The sequence below is a fragment of the Erithacus rubecula genome (genome assembly GCF_903797595.1).
Source record: "Erithacus rubecula genome assembly, chromosome: 19".
In the NCBI taxonomy this organism is placed as follows: Eukaryota; Metazoa; Chordata; class Aves; order Passeriformes; family Muscicapidae; genus Erithacus; species Erithacus rubecula.
This window is the reverse complement of record NC_136671.1, coordinates 1,826,703-1,843,045: the sequence shown is the minus strand read 5'-3', so window position 1 is coordinate 1,843,045 and position 16,343 is coordinate 1,826,703. Positions and strand designations below refer to the sequence as shown.

Sequence of the window (16,343 nt, the reverse complement as noted above, 5' to 3'; positions counted from 1 at the left end):
GTCAACTTCATGTCCTTCCCCACACACCATCAAAGTGGCAGCAGGTATGGTGGGCATGGCAGTGGTGGGGCCACTTCTGCCCACCCACTCGGCTTCAGACATGGCCAAGAGACAGGAAAAAATGGCCTAAGAGAGGTACATTGGTCACTCAGAGCAGCCATTTCCATGGGTAACCCTCTTGTGAGGGCGGCTTGTCCCTATGGGACCAGTCATGGCTGTGAGGGGCTGAGGGCTCCAGCAGCACCCGGCCATGGCTGTGAGAGGGCTCAGGGCTCCAGCAGAGACCGGCCATGGCTGTGAGGGGTCTCAGAGCTCCCAGCAGAACCGGCCATGGCTGTGAGGGGGCTGAGGGCTCCCAGCAGGGACCGGCCATGGCTGTGAGGGGGCTGAGGGCTCCCAGCAGCGCCGGCCATGGCTGTGAGGGGGCTGAGGGCTCCCAGCAGCGCCGGCCATGGCTGTGAGGGGCTGAGGGCTCCAGCAGGTACCGGCCATGGCTGTGAGGGGCTGAGGGCTCCCAGCAGTGACCGGCCATTGCTCTGAGGGGGCTGAGGGCTCCCAGCAGCACCTGCTATGGCTGTGAGGGCGCTGAGGGCTCCAGCAGGGACCGGCCATAGCTGTGAGGGGCTGAGGGCTCCAGCAGGTACCGGCCATGGCTGTGAGGGGCTCAGGGCTCCAGCAGGGACCGGCCATGGCAGTGAGGGGGCTGAGGGCTCCCAGCAGCACCGGCCATGGGTGAGGGGCTGAGGGCTCCAGCAGGGACCGGCCATGGCTGTGAGGGGGCTGAGGGCTCCCAGCAGGGCTCTGGGTGCCCAGCAGCCCCTTACCCTATCCCAGACATGGCTTTGAGGGGGCTGAGGGGCCAGAGCCCAGACCGACCTTGCCGCACCGCGGCCTCGCTCGGCAGCGCGGCTCTCCTGAGCCAGGACGGGCCCTCAGGCCGCTATCGCCGCTCTCGTATGAGGACCACAAAGTGACGGTCCCGTCCCACCACCGGCTTAATTCCCGGGCACCGGTCCCGGCCCCACCACCGGCCGGGGTCCTGGCGGCGGCGGAACCTTACGGCGGCGGAACTCTCGGGCGCGGGGCGCGGTTTCCGTGCCGCGCCGGGCCGGCCCCGCCGCCATGGCTGCGGTGCCGGCGGAGCGGGAGAGGCCCCGGCGGCGGGAGGAGCGGGCCGGGGGCGCCAAGCGGCGGCGGCGGGAGGAGCCCCCTCAGGAGCCACCGGAGGAGTCCCCGGAGAGGCCGGCAGAGAGCCGGCGGGAGTCCCCGGCCGAGCCCGGGTACTTGGCGCTGGCCCGCGGGCTGCTGGCCGGCGGCGCCCCGGGCCGCTGCAGCCCCGCGCCCGCCCGGCCCGCCGGGGAGCCCGCGGGGGACGGAGCCGGAGATGGGGACGATCTGCTGGGGCAGCTGATCCGAGACCTGGTAGGGCTGTGCCGGGGACAGGCCGGGCCCCGGGCGGGCGCGGTGGGGCCGGTACCGGAGCACGGACAGGGCTCGGCGGAGGCGGCACTGGCAGCCAAGGGAACGTTGAATTAGTGTTCCTGTGTGCTTGTTTACAACTCAGCTTCTGAATGTACATCCTTTTACAAAGTGTTAGCCCTTCATAATCTGCTTGTCCTATTTGGTGGCACAGGGTGGGATTGTTGGAGTGTCCTGTGCGGGGATAGTTGGGCTCGATGATCCTTGAGGGTCCCTTCCAACTCGAGATATTCTGTGACTCTATGAAATAATTTTTTTCCTCTTAAGATTTTTGTTGTTTACTCAGGCAGTTTGATGCAGCTGTAGTAACTAAGGATATCCTACCTTGTGAAAACAAGCTTTAATTCTTTAAATAAAGAAGCTACTTTGGAAATATTCTTAAATACAGTTCAGAACCAGATAAAAGTTATTTTGATAAATCCTCTAAATGCCATAGAGATCTTATTTACAGTATAGGAAAACTAGGGGGAAACCCATTTTCTTATTTCTCACTAACCTCACTATGACTAATTACTCTTTGCTTAAAAAAATTAAAAGGAACAGATTAAATTTCTGTCTGCAAGGCACAAATTAATCCATTTACAGAATTAGTGCTCCATTAGCACAAAGGAGCCCGAATCTGTCTCAGAGGGGCTGGTTGTATTTGAGTTTTGGACTCATTCCAGTAGACTTTTAGAGGGGCTGCTGCTGACTTAACATCCCTGCTTCCTTGTGCTGAGGACAAGCTGCAGCAATTTTTGAAGACCTGGATTTACCCCCTCATGTTAGGATTGTATTAGAATGGAATCAGTGTGAGTTTGTGCTGAGCCTTCAGAACTTCAGGCAGATCCCAAATCGGGATCATCCCCCTGGCACTTTCCTAACCCCCTTTGTTTCTTTGTAGGTCTCTTCTGCAGCTACTCTTCATTTAAACTTGGACCCCTTTGCAGCACCAAAGTAGGAAAAGAAGGCATTTGTGGGTTTATTTCAAGCAGAGTGTAAATCCTCTTGCAGTTCAGTTTACAAAAAAACCTGCAGAGCTGTTTTTTGCTCTTTCCTGGAGAGCACCGTTGGTGCTGAGCGTTGTGTCAGCACTGCTGTGTCTGCAGCCCCTCAGTGCTTGCAGTGAGACCTCTGTGTGCATCCAGCCAGCCCAGGATCTGCTGCTTGGACTCGAGTCAAGTCCAATTTGGAAGGAACACATCCATGGTGGTGCCGTGCCTGAGCTCATAAGCCTGGAGCTAACAATCCTTGCCCAACGCTTCCTGTGATTTGTTTGGGCAGCCTGTGGCTCCAGAGCGGCTCGGTGGCTGCTGCAGCTGGGCAGGATCACATCTGGCCAGCTCAGAGCCCGCCTGCATGTGGAGAGCTTCCCTTTGTGTTTTCCTTCGGTGTCCCTGCTGGAGACAGACGGGATTTACAGCGCACGGAATCAAAACAGATCCCGCGGATCCGCAGCGGGGGGCGGCCCCAGCACAGGGAAAGGGAAAGGAGCAGTTTGTGCTGGGAGATCGGGGATGAGGAGGGAGGGAGCAGCAAGGTTGGCTGCAGGTCCTGCTTTAACTCACTTTAGAACAAGTGGGAGGTTCCAGTGTGTGTGAGGAGATGTATTGTAGCTAAAAAGACCTGATGGGAACATTGCCTATATTTGAGTTGTCTAAACACTTGGCTAGTGTGGAATATATTCTGCTTTAAAAACCACACCACCACATTCGATTGTGATTTGCCTGAGTAACTCTGCTTGAAATAAAACCAGAATGTCCCTTCTATTCTACTTTGGTGCTGCAGATGGCCCAGATTTGAATGAGAGACTACAAAGAAACAAAGGTACCAGAGTTAGGGAAGTGCCAAAAGACAGGAGGTGATCCTGCTTTGGGATGCTTGAGATTCTGAAGGCAAAGTGGAGATGGGTTTTAACTGAGAAGCTGATTTTGTGCATGAGGGTTGATGGACAGTGGTCAGGAGCACCTGGGGGGGACACAGAAACCAGAGAAAACACTGGAGAGCAAAACTGGTGACATGGAAATTGTCAGAATCAGCTGATTTAGCACTTTCTTTATTATAGAGTATAAAAATTTTGAATATCCAGACAGGATAAGAGGAAAGATAAATCTTGTGATAACTGCAGAAGAAAGATGTAATAATTATGTAATTAAACCAAACAAAATACATCTAGGAAAAATCTGTGTTCTGCATTTAGCTGTTAGCTTAAATTGATGGATTTGGCTTCAAATTTTTGTTTGAGCTGCTCAATCAATTAAAGGAGGGATATTTCATACTAAAAAGACATTTTTATGTTAGTAATGAAGGAGACCAACATCATTTCCATTCAGTTTTATTTAAAATATTTGTTCATTTTTCCATCATATGGGATTGAAATCTTGCAAGTGAAATTACTAATGGGCATATGTCTTCAAAGTGCTTATTTATTGGGTCTTTTTGTCATTTCAGCCACACTATTTTACTAGAACTTGTGTCTTTGCCTTTCTCTGCCCTTTGAAGGGCCATGAAAGGTGGGAGAGGGAGAACTCCTGATGTTGTCATGGAGCTGTGATGGCCCTGAGGACACCCCATTCCTTCTTCTGCTGTCAAACTGTTAAACCAGCCTCACAAATTATATTCTCCTTTTTCCTTTCCAGAATGAAATCAATGAGGTTCCTTTTTTTGATGTGCAGCTGCCTTATGAGCTGGCACTGAAGATATTCCAGTACCTGGGCAAGGCTGAGCTGGGAAGGTGTGCTCAGGTAAGTGCTGCTGGCAGTTTGCTGCTCTGATACCACTTAAAAGTGGCAGAAATAGTGAAAAACCTTGAGGTTGGGAAGTGGGGTGGCAGCCCAAGGAACTCAGCTGGTTGTGCTTTCACTTACAGGAGACAGTTCCAAAGCTGAATATTGAAAATGTAATGGTACATGAGCTGGATTTACAGCTGCATTTGAGCTGAGTTAAATAAAACAGCTGTGGCTTGGGCAGCAGTGAAGCCTTAACATTGAAAATAAATAGTGCTAAGATGTTTTGACTTGAGTGAATGTGTTTAGAAGCATTTTTGATTCAGGTGAGTGTCTTGCAGTATTTAGAGCTCAGCACTTGGCAGTGCTAAGGGCATGGCAAGAGCTTCTCCTCCCACTTTCCAGCATGGGATTGAACCACAGGCACTGATGTAGTGACTTTTTGTCTGTGGTATTTCTACATGAGGCCAAATTCTTAAATGACCCTGATTTCCTCCCCCCAGCCCTGCAAGGGATTTATATTTTTCTTTTCTGATACTTTCAGATGATGCTCAGGCATGGTCCATAATTTAGGTGTAGTTGTAAACTGCCTGTCTCTTCCAGAACTTTACTAACTGAAACACTCACTCTCACCTCATTCTGCTTAGGGTTGTTCAGCCCACACTGTTGGGCCTCTTTATTTCCTTTCTTCACACACTGAATGAGGAGCCTCCTCTCTGAGTCTTCAGAGCAAACTTAATTGGCAAGTGCTGATTACCCTGTGAAATCAAGCAGAATGTTGTGGATATAATTCCAGCTTCTCCTATGGCCACTATTGAGGGTTCCAGGCTAGTATTCATTAAGTCCTGTATACAGAGCACATCTTGCAACTTTACAAAAATAAAAAAAAAAAAAATTGTGTTACAAACAGTCTAAGGCGTGATTTGAGTGGAAGAGAAAAATATTAATGTGTGAAAACTAAGAAGTGACAGACAGGGGCTATTGAGGATGGTAAACTAAACTCAAATATTCTGCAAATGGCCCAGGCTTTGAAAGGAAAATGGGCTTTTAATGTTCAGTATGAGTGTGTTGTAGTGTTAAATAGCTTCAAGTGGTTATTGCTTAAATCTTTGACTTGCTAATGCCTTTTAGGAACAGGGACTGTTTAAAGAAAATTAATTCCTTGTGCAGGGCTGCTCTTGCAGAGGGGAAAATTCTCTTGGATTATTTTTTGATGCTGTCCAGGACAGAGAAGCTTTCAGATATGCTCAAGTTTCTGTCTCTTGGGGTACAGATACACCATCAGTAAAGGCCACAGCCCATGACATGGAACAGGGTTGCATTTTTGAAGTGGATTAGTTTAAGGTTATCCTTTCACTCTCCCCCCTCCTCCTTAGGCATGATCAGTTTACCTTATGGCATAGTAAAAAGATTGGCTGCTGTGGGTCTGCTCCTTTTCCCTGTGCTTGGAGCTGCACTGGATTTTTCTCCCCTGCACTTTGCTTTTTAGCTTGAACCTGTTCTCATAAGATGTGTTTTAAGATAATTTTCCACATTTCTCATTCTCCTCTTCCCAAGGCATTGTTCCTTTGTGGCAGCTGACAGGTAGCTGAGCAAGTGCCCAGTGTTTTACAGGGCTTTCCCAATCAGATGAATATCCAGTGCAGAGCTGGCTTCTTTTTAAGTGTTCAAATGAAAAGCAGAGTCATAAAAATAAATAGAATTTTCATTTTTCTCTTGGTGGTTTTGTTTCTGAAGGGAGGGAACCCTCTTCTGTTCCATGGAAAACCCTGCTGCTTTATGGTGTTATCCTAGAAAGGTTTTTTTTTATTAAGGTGCCTTGGGATTTCAGTGAAATTGGGCCAGTTGGTGGAATTGGCATCGTGATCCATGTGAGTGCCTTTGGAGAAAACCTGTTTGCTTAGTTCTTTTTGCCAAATTGGTAACCAGCTAACAGGAAAGGAGCCTGACTGCAGAGCCTCTCTGAGATTTAATCACACCACAGACTGTCTGGAGAACTTTAATTTCACCTTGATATTTCCTTCTCCCTCGCTCCCCCACAGCTTTTCTTTGATTTTTGGAATTTGTACTATAAGCCACAACCTGTCTGTGTGGCACTGAAATACAAAAGCCTGTAAATAAATGTCCTCAGTGCCTGAGCTCTGCTGGGTCTGCAGTAGGGCGGTGACATTCAGTAGCATCCACCAGGTCAGTCCCTGCTGATATCCCATGTTTGGAATTTGAGGAGAACAGTATCCAGGGTTTCATGTAGCACAGAACAGGCCAGACTAATGCAGAATTTTACCCTGTGAGCACTTTTTAATTGTGTTCTGACCATTGGCAGAAATATCTGTGCCATGAGTGGCTCTCCTGTGACTATGAACAGGTTTGGGAACAGTCACTCCTTCCTCCTGGTCAGGATGTAGAGGGAAAGGAAGAACAATCCCTTGGGACACTTGTGACAAACTGAAATGTCCTTGTGTGATTTGGGGCTGATACTGTAGATACATTAATTTTACCCATGGCCTGGGGACCTGGCCTTTATGGTTCAGCTTTGTGATGAGGGGATGTGTTTGAATTCAGCAGCACTGAATTTTGGAAGTTTTGTTTCTGAGCAGATCTGTGGGAAATTCCCTTGACCTGTTAGGTTTTCATCTCAGAGAAGTTTTACAAGTGTTTACCAACACAGGAATTGTGTATGTATCTAGGGCAAGGGAGACTGTTTCTAGGAATTTAGGAATGAATTGTCGTGCATAAATCAAGAATTTCTGCAGCTTGCCTCCAGGGCTTCTGGGATTGTCAAACTGTTGAGGCTGCAATGTTTGTACATTTAAAAAAAAGAAAATTGACTGTGGTTTTTTGAGCATGGGTTTGCATTGAGGTTGTTTGTGGGTAAAAGCCATCAACCATCCTCCTTGTGATTCCCAGAGAGAGCAAGGAAATACAAGGATAAGGATATCCCTGCCCTGGGATGGTCCCCCAACGTGGACAACAGGAAAGGAGTCCAGAGGAGGAGATGATCCCAGGGCTGGAGCCCCTCTGCTCTGGAGCCAGGCTGGGAGAGCTGGGGGTGCTCACCTGGAGAGGAGAAGGATCCAGGGAGAGCTCAGAGCCCCTGCCAGGGCCTAAAGGGGCTCCAGGAGAGCTGGAGAGGGACTGGGGACAAGGGATGGAGGGACAGGACACAGGGAATGGCTCCCACTGCCAGAGGGCAGGGATGGATGGGATATTGGGAAGGAATTGTTCCCTGGGAGGGTGGGCAGGGGCTGGGGTGGAATTCCCAGAGCAGCTGTGGCTGCCCCTGGATCCCTGGCAGTGCCCAAGGCCAGGCTGGAAGGGACTTGGAGCAGCCTGGGATAGTGGAAGGTGTCCCTGCCCAGGGCAGGGGATGGCACTGGGTGGTCTTTAAGTTCCTTTCCAGCCCAAACCATTTTGTGCTCAGGGCTGTGAGCAGAAAAGATGAGCAGCTTCCATCAGAATGGCTTTGGATTAAACACTTGGCACTATTTTTTGTACTGAGCTCAAAGTCCAGCTAGTTCTAATTGAGGCCCCTGGTCTCAGCAAATGAGCCTTGACTCTGCCTTTGTGTGTCTGGGGAAGAAAATAAACCTAGTGAAATAAAAACCATTATCAGATGCAGAGGGATGAATAAACCTTCATTAGGATTTGAGCCAGTTGATTTAGATGGGATTAGAAGAAATTTTGGATTTGATGGAAGAGGTGGGGTTTTTTTAGGGGGAAAAATATCCCCCAGAGGCAAAACCAAAGAGCAAAGCCTATGTCAGCAAAAGCCTTTGAAGTCCTTCAGAACATTATTACTTGCTGAACTATAAAATATAAAACTGTCCCTGTGTGGAGCTCAGGGGAACCCAAACTTTCTTTGCTGAGAACAGTTGTAAAAAGATAATAGGAACACTGAAGACAAAATTAAATTCAGGACTCCAAATCTATAAACAAGTCTGTAAGATGCTGTCATTGATGCTTGCTGGAGTTTCTGTGCAGTTTAGATTTGGAAACAGTTTTAACAAGAGCTTTGCACATCTCAGCTCTTCTCCAGCACCCAGCATTTGGGTGCATGGAAATAAAACCATAATGCCCTGGCTTTTTGGGGCCTCACCTGAAACTCCAAGTCAAGCAGATCTAATAAAGCTGACTTGAAGCCAAAGGCTGGTTTTAATGCTGCAGCTCACAGTGGTGCTGTAAAGTGAAATGCTTGAGACTCTTTATTAGTGATTTCGTGCAGCTGAGCCTCGCTCAGTGGGGTTTTACAAGGGATTGGCATGTGAGTTTGGGGCTGGAAGAAAAGGCTGGGTTAGGGACCCTTTGGAAATTCAGGCTTGTAAAGCAGCAGGGTTTGCTGTAATTTGATTGAAAAAAAATCAGCATAGGATAGGATCTTTATTCCCCCTGAAAGTTGAAAAGGCAGTTGAAATTTCATGTAGCTGGCCCCCCCTTTTCTTTTGTTTTACTGTCCTTATAAAATGCTTTTAAGACCTTGAAACTTGAAAGGTCTGTGCAGCATTGTCTGTTTTGGCAGACTGAAAGGTGTGTGTTTATTTTTGATTTTTCTTTTGGAAAGCAAGGCAAGAGCTGGCCTGGTTTGGCTGTGCTTCCCTGTGCGTGTTCTCAGGCTGTCCCTGTCAGGAAAATGTGCTGCTGTTTGGGGAGGGGGCAGAGGTTCTGCCTGGGGAGCTCCACTCCTGCACCACAGCTGCTCTTTTGGTGTGTCAGCAGAAAGCTGCTTTGGGGCTCTTTTTTTTTGGTATTCTTGGAGCAATAACACAGATATTTATCCTACTTTCAAATCAAATTGAGGGCAAATTCCTAATGGTTTGGATCTGGGATTGCCTCTTTTGGTGCTTTTGAAGTTTCTGAGTGTATCCCTCTAGGGACAGGAGCACTCAGCACTGATTCCAGGGTGATGTGTGTTGCTGGAGAAGCCTCAGTGCTGCATCTGTCATTTCAGGACATTATTCTTGTTCCCTTTGTCAGAGGGTGGAAGGGGGTTGTCTCCCTCTGCCACTTTGCACTAAGCTCTCTGGGTGATTAAGAACATTCATTTTGCTGCATTTGGATGTTCCTATTTGAGCACTGCTCTTCTGTGTAGGTCTCAAATGTTAAAAACACTTGCAGGTTACTCAGATCACCCCTTGTTTCATCATATTAAACATTTTTTGTGTGTGACTATGGAAAAAGTGGCAAATAAATATAAAAATATGGTCCTGAGAGAGTTTGTGTCCATGGGAGGCTTGTATTCTTGGCATAATCTGGGGACTGAAATGAACATTAGATGCTTAATTGTAACTTACTAAAAATGATGTCAGTCTCAGAAGGTGCTTTTAATCTCTTTAGAAACAGAGCACAATTGATTGCTGCTTTCACCAGTCGTGGCTTTCATTGGTTACGTCTGTTTTTTTAAATTAAGAATTACAGAGGAAAAAAAAAAGCTACTTAAGTTGGCTCTTAGCTCTTGAATCTTTAATTCTGAGCCCACAATTGATTGTGATGAAGCTGTTCTCTCTGGAATGGGCAGCAACTTGAGGCTGCTTGAAAAACTTAATAATTCATTCCTATTTATGCATACTGTAATACAATAGGTTATAAATCACTAATGTCATAGCCCTAATCAGGCGTTGTCAGTGGGACTTCACAGATATGGTGCTGTGATCTGAGAGGGTTTCTTAGCTGCAGATGTGAAAATGAAGTCATATTTTTGCTCTAAGCTCACAATTCTCTCTAAATTGTTTTCTTGCTGCTTTTCCTGTCAAAAATTTCCAGTCACTGATATTTCAGTGTGGCCACTGGTGTGCCCATTATATGGAGTTTCAGTGGAGTATAAACTCAGTTATTTCTTGAAGAACCCACAGAAAACAAGCCTTTTGTTAAAGGTCTGGGGTTTTTATACACTCAGGTGTATAATGAGTGAACAAATATATTTGTTTAAGTAAGACTTTCATCTTAGTCCAGACCTGTATTAATTGATATGTTTATATTTCAGATACTCATTAATATTTCATATTAAATCTAATTTTTCCTTATACATTTATGAGAGATCCATATCTAAACATTGATTTCTAGGTCAGCAGGACATGGAAAATCCTTGCAGAAGATGAAGTGTTGTGGTACCGGCTGTGCCAGCAGGAGGGATACCTGTTGGACACGAGCATCTCTGACCATTCCTGCTGGAAGCTGGCCCTCAAAAACTGCAGAGCCAGAGAGCACATGCTGAAAACCAACTGGAAGGTGAGAGGGAATTTCCTTACAGGGATCCAGCTGCTGGGGAAAAATGGGAAAAACTGCTTCTAACAGTTGGGAGAGGAGAGTTGGTGTTGGGTTTGGCAGCTCCTCTTTTCCGTTTGGCAGCTGCTGGGGGTTTGTGGGGTGGATGTGTCTCCTCTCAGCAGCAGCAGCGAGCTGGGGTTTGGCAGCAGCAGGTTTTGGAGGGTGCAGGATGGGAGCACCCAGCCCTGTGTCCTCTCTGCAGAACCGCGTGGGAGCCGTGAGCCAGCTGCGCTACGAGCCCGGCCGCGTGCTGTGTGACGCCCACTGCTGCGACGGCCTGGTGATGGCTGGGTGAGCACGGGCTGCGCAGGGCCTGCCGGGGGGGTGGTGCCCACTGCGCCTGCTGTGGGGTGGGTAATGCCCTCTGCATCCCTACTGAGAGTCTAGTGCCCACTGCGCCTGCTGTGGGGTGGGTAATGCCCTCTGCATCCCTACTGAGAGTCTAGTGCCCACTGCGCCTGCTGTGGGGTGGGTGGTGCCCACTGCATCCCTACTGAGAGTCTAGTGCCCACTGCACCTGCTGTGGGGTGGGTAATGCCCGCTGCATCTGCTGTGGGGTGGGTGGTGCCCACTGCATCCCTACTGAGTGGGTGGTGCCCACTACATCTTCTGTGGAGTGTGTAGAGCCCACTGTACCTTCTGTGGAGTGTGTAGAGCCCACTGCACGTTCTGTGGTGTGTAGTGCCCACTGCATCTTCTATAAAGTGTGTAATGCCTATTCCACCTTTTATAGAGTGTGTAATTCCCATTCCATCTTCTACAGAGTGTGTAATGTTCATTCCATGTTTACCAGTGTGTAATGCCCACCCCATCTTCTGTTGGGTGTGTAAGGCCCACTCCACTTTTTATAGACTGTGTAATTCCCACTCCATGTTTACTAGAGTGTGCAATACCCACTGTATCTGCAACAGGGTGTACTGCCCACTCCATCCTCACCAGAGTGTGTAATTCCCACTCCACCTTTTATAGAGTGTGTAATGCTCATTTTATCTTCACCAGAGTGTCTAAAACCCACTGTACCTTTACCAGGCTGTGTAATGCCTACTCCACCTTTAACAGAGTGTGTAAAGCTTGCTCCATCCTTACCAGGCTGTATAATGCTCACTCCACTTCTACCAGGCTGTGCAATGCCCACTCCATCTTTACAAGTCTGTGTAAGGCTCACTCCACCTTCACCATCTGAAATCTCAGGTGGTTCTTTTAATAAATTCAAAAGCAGCACCTGTTTGAAGCACAAGAATGGATTCACCTGCAGTTCCTGAGACAGGCTTCTCCTTAAGTGACTGATAAGGATGTTTATCTACAATTTACCTCAGCAGTTCAAATTTTATGGAACTGTTCAAAAGTTACCTCATGTACAAGCAGTCCCTGTAAAAACTCAGGTGCTTTCTGATAAACTCCATCTATTGTTTTGCTGTGGAAGCACCCAGAATATATTAAACATTTTACACATCTAATGAAAAAATCCCCTTTTTTATGTTTTTCCATAAAAATCTCTTAATCACAAGGATATCTTGTCACAGAACAAAAATAACTTTAGAAGGGCTGTTACTTTTCTCCATTCTTAATTAAAAGACAGCCTGGGAGGAAAATAAACCACTTAGAATAGATAAACTTCTCTTTTCCTAATACAAAACTTTTCTGAATCTTGGTGTAATGTTAGCTATTCATGTGGTTTATTCTCTTAAATACAATTTTAAGAGCCAGATTTTTAGAAGAGGTTACAGTGATTCTCTCAGTAAGTGTGAGGTTTGAATTTCACAGGCTCAGTAATTAGTAACCCTCCAGAAATCACATGAGTAAATAAAAATTATTTTTTATATCCTGAGGAGCTGGGACATTGTCCTTGACATACCAGAGTTCAATGTTTTATGGTAGCACTTCAAGGTAATGGTGCAGGATTAGAAAAAACTGCTTCTAAAATACTTTGAAATTCACAGACTGGTTATAAGAAAGATGCCTGGAAAACTTTAATTTAAGGAAATACTTTTGAATGCTCCTGAACAACTGAGAGCAGGGCTTTAAACTCTCAGACAGCAAACCCATTTGTCTGATCAGTAAATAAAAAGTTCAGATTATTAGAACACAAAAATTATGTTATGTGCTTTGCTGTTTGCTGCTTGTCCTTCACTCTGATTTGTCTCTTAATTTGGTAAATGGTAAATATCAAACAAGAGAGTCTTCAAATTATAACTAAAACTTCCAAGGGCATCAGCAAATTGTGCAGGGAAATAGTTTATGTGCATTTGGTAAGTATTTCAGATATTAAAGAATTAGTTGGGGTTTTATTGTTTGCTGTGTTTTTATTTTTTAAGTCCAACCATAACCCTCCCCTGTCTCTCCCAGCTTATAAAATTGTACTTAATGGCATTGTGCTTTCAAATTTGTCATAAAAGTGTAATGAATCTGGTGATCAATAGCAAACTGTTGCATTCTTTCAGTACTGAAGAAGTAATTTAATAGCTGAGGTTTACAAAGTCAATTCTCCTCTCAGTATAAATATCAATTATCTGTTACATTTAATGATTCTCTCTCCTGTTTCACAAACACTTGTGTGCTCAGTTTTGCATGGGAATAATCAGTGATCACAGAGGGACCTGTGTGTCTGAGCTGAGCTGGTGTGAGGGTTTGCAAAGCTTGGTGCTGCTAATCCAGAATTGTGCATTTCCCAGGGTTTTTCTGTCCTGTGGCCTGGGCTATCATCTTTCTTCTTTCTCAGGTTGCTGCACTGGACACTCAGGGCTGCTCAGTTTTAAGCAGGTTTTTGATCATAGTTCCCTGAGGCACTTCTGGTGCTCCAGCCCCTCCAGGTCCTTTTTGTCCTGAGGGGCTCAGAACTGGACAGAGGCACCCAGGAGTGCCCAGTGCTTGCCCTGGGGCAGCCCAGGTGCCCTTGGCCCTCTGGCACAGCTGGGCACAGCTGGGCACAGCTGGGCTGGTGACCAGCTGCTGTCACCAGCACCCCCAGGGCCTTGTGCAGCCACTCCTCCCAGGCTTTTAGCATCCCCTGGGGTGGTGGTGGCCCAGGGTAGGACCCTGCCCTGGTGATGTTCTGTTCCAGCTGTTCTGGCACTGAGGTTAAGCTGAGAGATTTCCCTGGGTTCTCTTCCAGCCCAGCTCCTGGAGGGGCATCACTGACTCAGTGCCCTGGGTGAGGAGGGTCCATGACACTCCAATTTGGGCCTTTCAGTTTAGGTCATTTTGAGCAACACTGCACACAGGTAGCTGCTCCTTTATGGTGAGCTCTTTTGTTCTTTTCCATCACTTTGCTCCTGCTCACAGGTCACCTGCAAATGACTTTTTAGAAGCTGGGCTTGCCACTCTTCTAAGTTTCACAATGATGTGTGTAACTTTTCCTGCTGGGAAAAGTGGGGAAGTGTCTGGGTGAGCTCTGCCCCTCTCCCTCAGCACCCTGGGCTGGATCCCATCCACCCCATGGAATTGTGTGTCCTAGTGCTGCAGCAGGTTGCCAACCACTTCTTCTTGGATCATGGGGCCTTCATTCTGCTCCCTGTCCCTGTGTTCCATCCTGAGGGTATCCTGAGGATAAGGCCTTAATTCCTTCAGCCTTATCCTCATCTTTTGTCACTGTTTCTCCCTGATCCAATAAAGATGAAGATTCTCCTTAGCAATCGTTTTATTGCTGATGTATTTATAGAAGCATCTTTAATTCTTTTTCTGGCAGCAGCCAGATAAAGTTCTAGTTGGAGAGAGCAGGAATGCTGGGTTGCTGTGTTTGGGAATCTTGGAGCAAGCCTGGAATCACTGGTCATCCTGTCATCTTCACTCTGCTGTAAAGTGGAATCATTTTTATTTTAGTTGCTGTAGAGCTTTTTAATTTTTCTGAAAGGGAATTTATACAAATTGTGAGCAGAGTGACTTAAACCAGCAGGTGCAGGTGCAATTTGCAGAGGCACAGTTTGAACTGGTTCAGGGGCAGCTCTTTATTCATCTGTGAAGGAAGCAGAGGTACACTGCACAGAAATGCCTCTGTTCCATGCACTCCCCACTTTTGCACAGGCTGCTGCCCAGGCTGAAGCCAGGAGATGGCAGAATATCAAGGATTGCTGAAGTGCAACCTGAGCTGGGAGCGAAGGTGCCTGCGAGCAGCTCCCCTTTGTGCAAGCAGCACACAGTCACTGCCTGACATCAGATAATTCAATCTGGCCTGCACGCAGAGCTTCTTGTGTTTGTCATTAAAATTTCATCCTGGTGCTTACCAGCCTTGTTTTCTGGGTCAGCCCCTGGATCCCTTTTCATTTGAGCCCGTGGTGTTTGTGGTTACCTCACTCCCAATCAATGTTGTATTGCCAGCCTTTCTACAGTTACACGTCTCGAAGGATCTTCTCTAAAGGGATGATGTTCTCTCCCTCATCCTCAATTCAAATGGAGTTTCAGCCTTAAGTCAGAGCTTACTTAAAGCAATTATATAGCTGCTTGCTTGGCTTTTAGAAATTCCTACTGGTGATGAGGCTCACTCTGCCTAATGCTGTCATTGCTGTGCAGAATGCCTGGATTGCTTCACTTTCTCTTAATAAAATCTGGATTTATCTGGGGTTTTTTTTGAGCAAATGCATGTTCTGTCACTAAAATTGCTACTTTTTTGCTACTTTTTGTCTGACCTTGTCACTCCAGAGGATCCCATGGTGTGCCATGCCCATGGCATGTTGTGAGACTTGCTGCCTGACTGGCTCTGAAATACTCACCTGTGGCTGTTCCTGAGCCCTGTGCTGAGCTTGCCTCGTGCTGGTGGTGCCCATCTCATCTCACAGCTCACCCCTAAAACCACACCAAGCAGGCTTTGAGGGGGATGTGTGAATGTTTTAATGCTTGCAGAAAAAGTACCATAGCTTCACTGCTGCTCCTGTTGGCTCTGAAAATGAATAAACAGAAGAGGCCCACAGCCACAATACCCTTCCCAAGACCCAGAACTATAAAGTACAATCTTTTCCTTTCTTTTTTCCTTCAGTTTTCCATGACTGAGTGGTGGCCTGTTAGTGAAGAGCTTGGCCACAAACTGATTTTAGCAGATGCTGTGAGGAATCCCTGCACCTCTTACACAGTGGGAAATCAGCCCTGGGTTCTCTTGAAATTTTAATTTCAGATGTTTTCCTTCTTCCCCACTAAGAACTGCCAGCTTTCCTTGAGATTTTTGAGTTGGAACTGGTGAGATTAATCTACTGATTGCCGTGATAAGCCAGCAGATTCACATTTCCTCCCTTTTCAGGTGGCACAAGGTGGTGTTTCCCCAAGTGATGCTCTATAAAGGCAATAAGAAACTAAGGAATAACTTCCTAAATATCCTGTGTGGTTCGTTAGGAGAATCTGGACATTTATTTCTCATGCTGACATCCTAAATGCTGAAATTATTTTATTCAGTTGTCTCCATTCTGTTGAGTGTTGTGGGAGCACTCACAAACAATTTGGGCCTTTCAATTTAAGTAATTTTTAGCAACACGTACACACAAGTGGCTGCTCCTTTCTGGTGAGTTCCTTTGTTCTCTTCCATCACCAGCTCCTGCTCAAAGGTGACCTGCAAATGACTTTTTAGAAGCTGGGCTTGCCACTCTCTTTAGTTCCATAATGATGTGTGAAACTAGCCCGAAAGGCTTGAAAACACTTTGCTGCACTTTTTAAAACTTCAAGTCAACTCTCATCTAATTTGGATTTTTTGCTATAGGGCTTGTGGGTTATTCTCAAGGTATTTGTTATTAGCTCTTGCATCTTAATTCAGTATGCAGACCTGAGGAAACCAAAATATTAATTAGTAATGAAAATGAATCAAAGTTAACAAACTGAAGACTTCCAGCAGCCTGAATAAAACCCTTCCTTGTTTAATTGCCTAAATTTCATTTACATGATGGCACAACCTTCATGGGTTTCTCCCTCCCCTCCCAG

The 16,343-nt window shown here is 46.6% G+C and overlaps 1 protein-coding gene across 1 annotated transcript in view; it reads left to right on the top strand.

Annotated features, from left to right (window-relative positions):
- Positions 1 to 1,081: 1,081 nt before the first annotated feature.
- Positions 1,082 to 16,343, top strand: part of FBXW8 (F-box and WD repeat domain containing 8) — a 49,434-nt gene continuing 34,172 nt past the window's right edge. The window contains exons 1-4 of the mRNA XM_079322822.1: positions 1,082 to 1,422; positions 4,098 to 4,202; positions 10,242 to 10,406; positions 10,648 to 10,736. Coding sequence (XP_079178948.1) covers positions 1,123 to 1,422; positions 4,098 to 4,202; positions 10,242 to 10,406; positions 10,648 to 10,736 — 659 coding nt within the window. The 5' untranslated portion in view covers positions 1,082 to 1,122. The remainder of the gene's footprint in view (positions 1,423 to 4,097; positions 4,203 to 10,241; positions 10,407 to 10,647; positions 10,737 to 16,343) is intronic.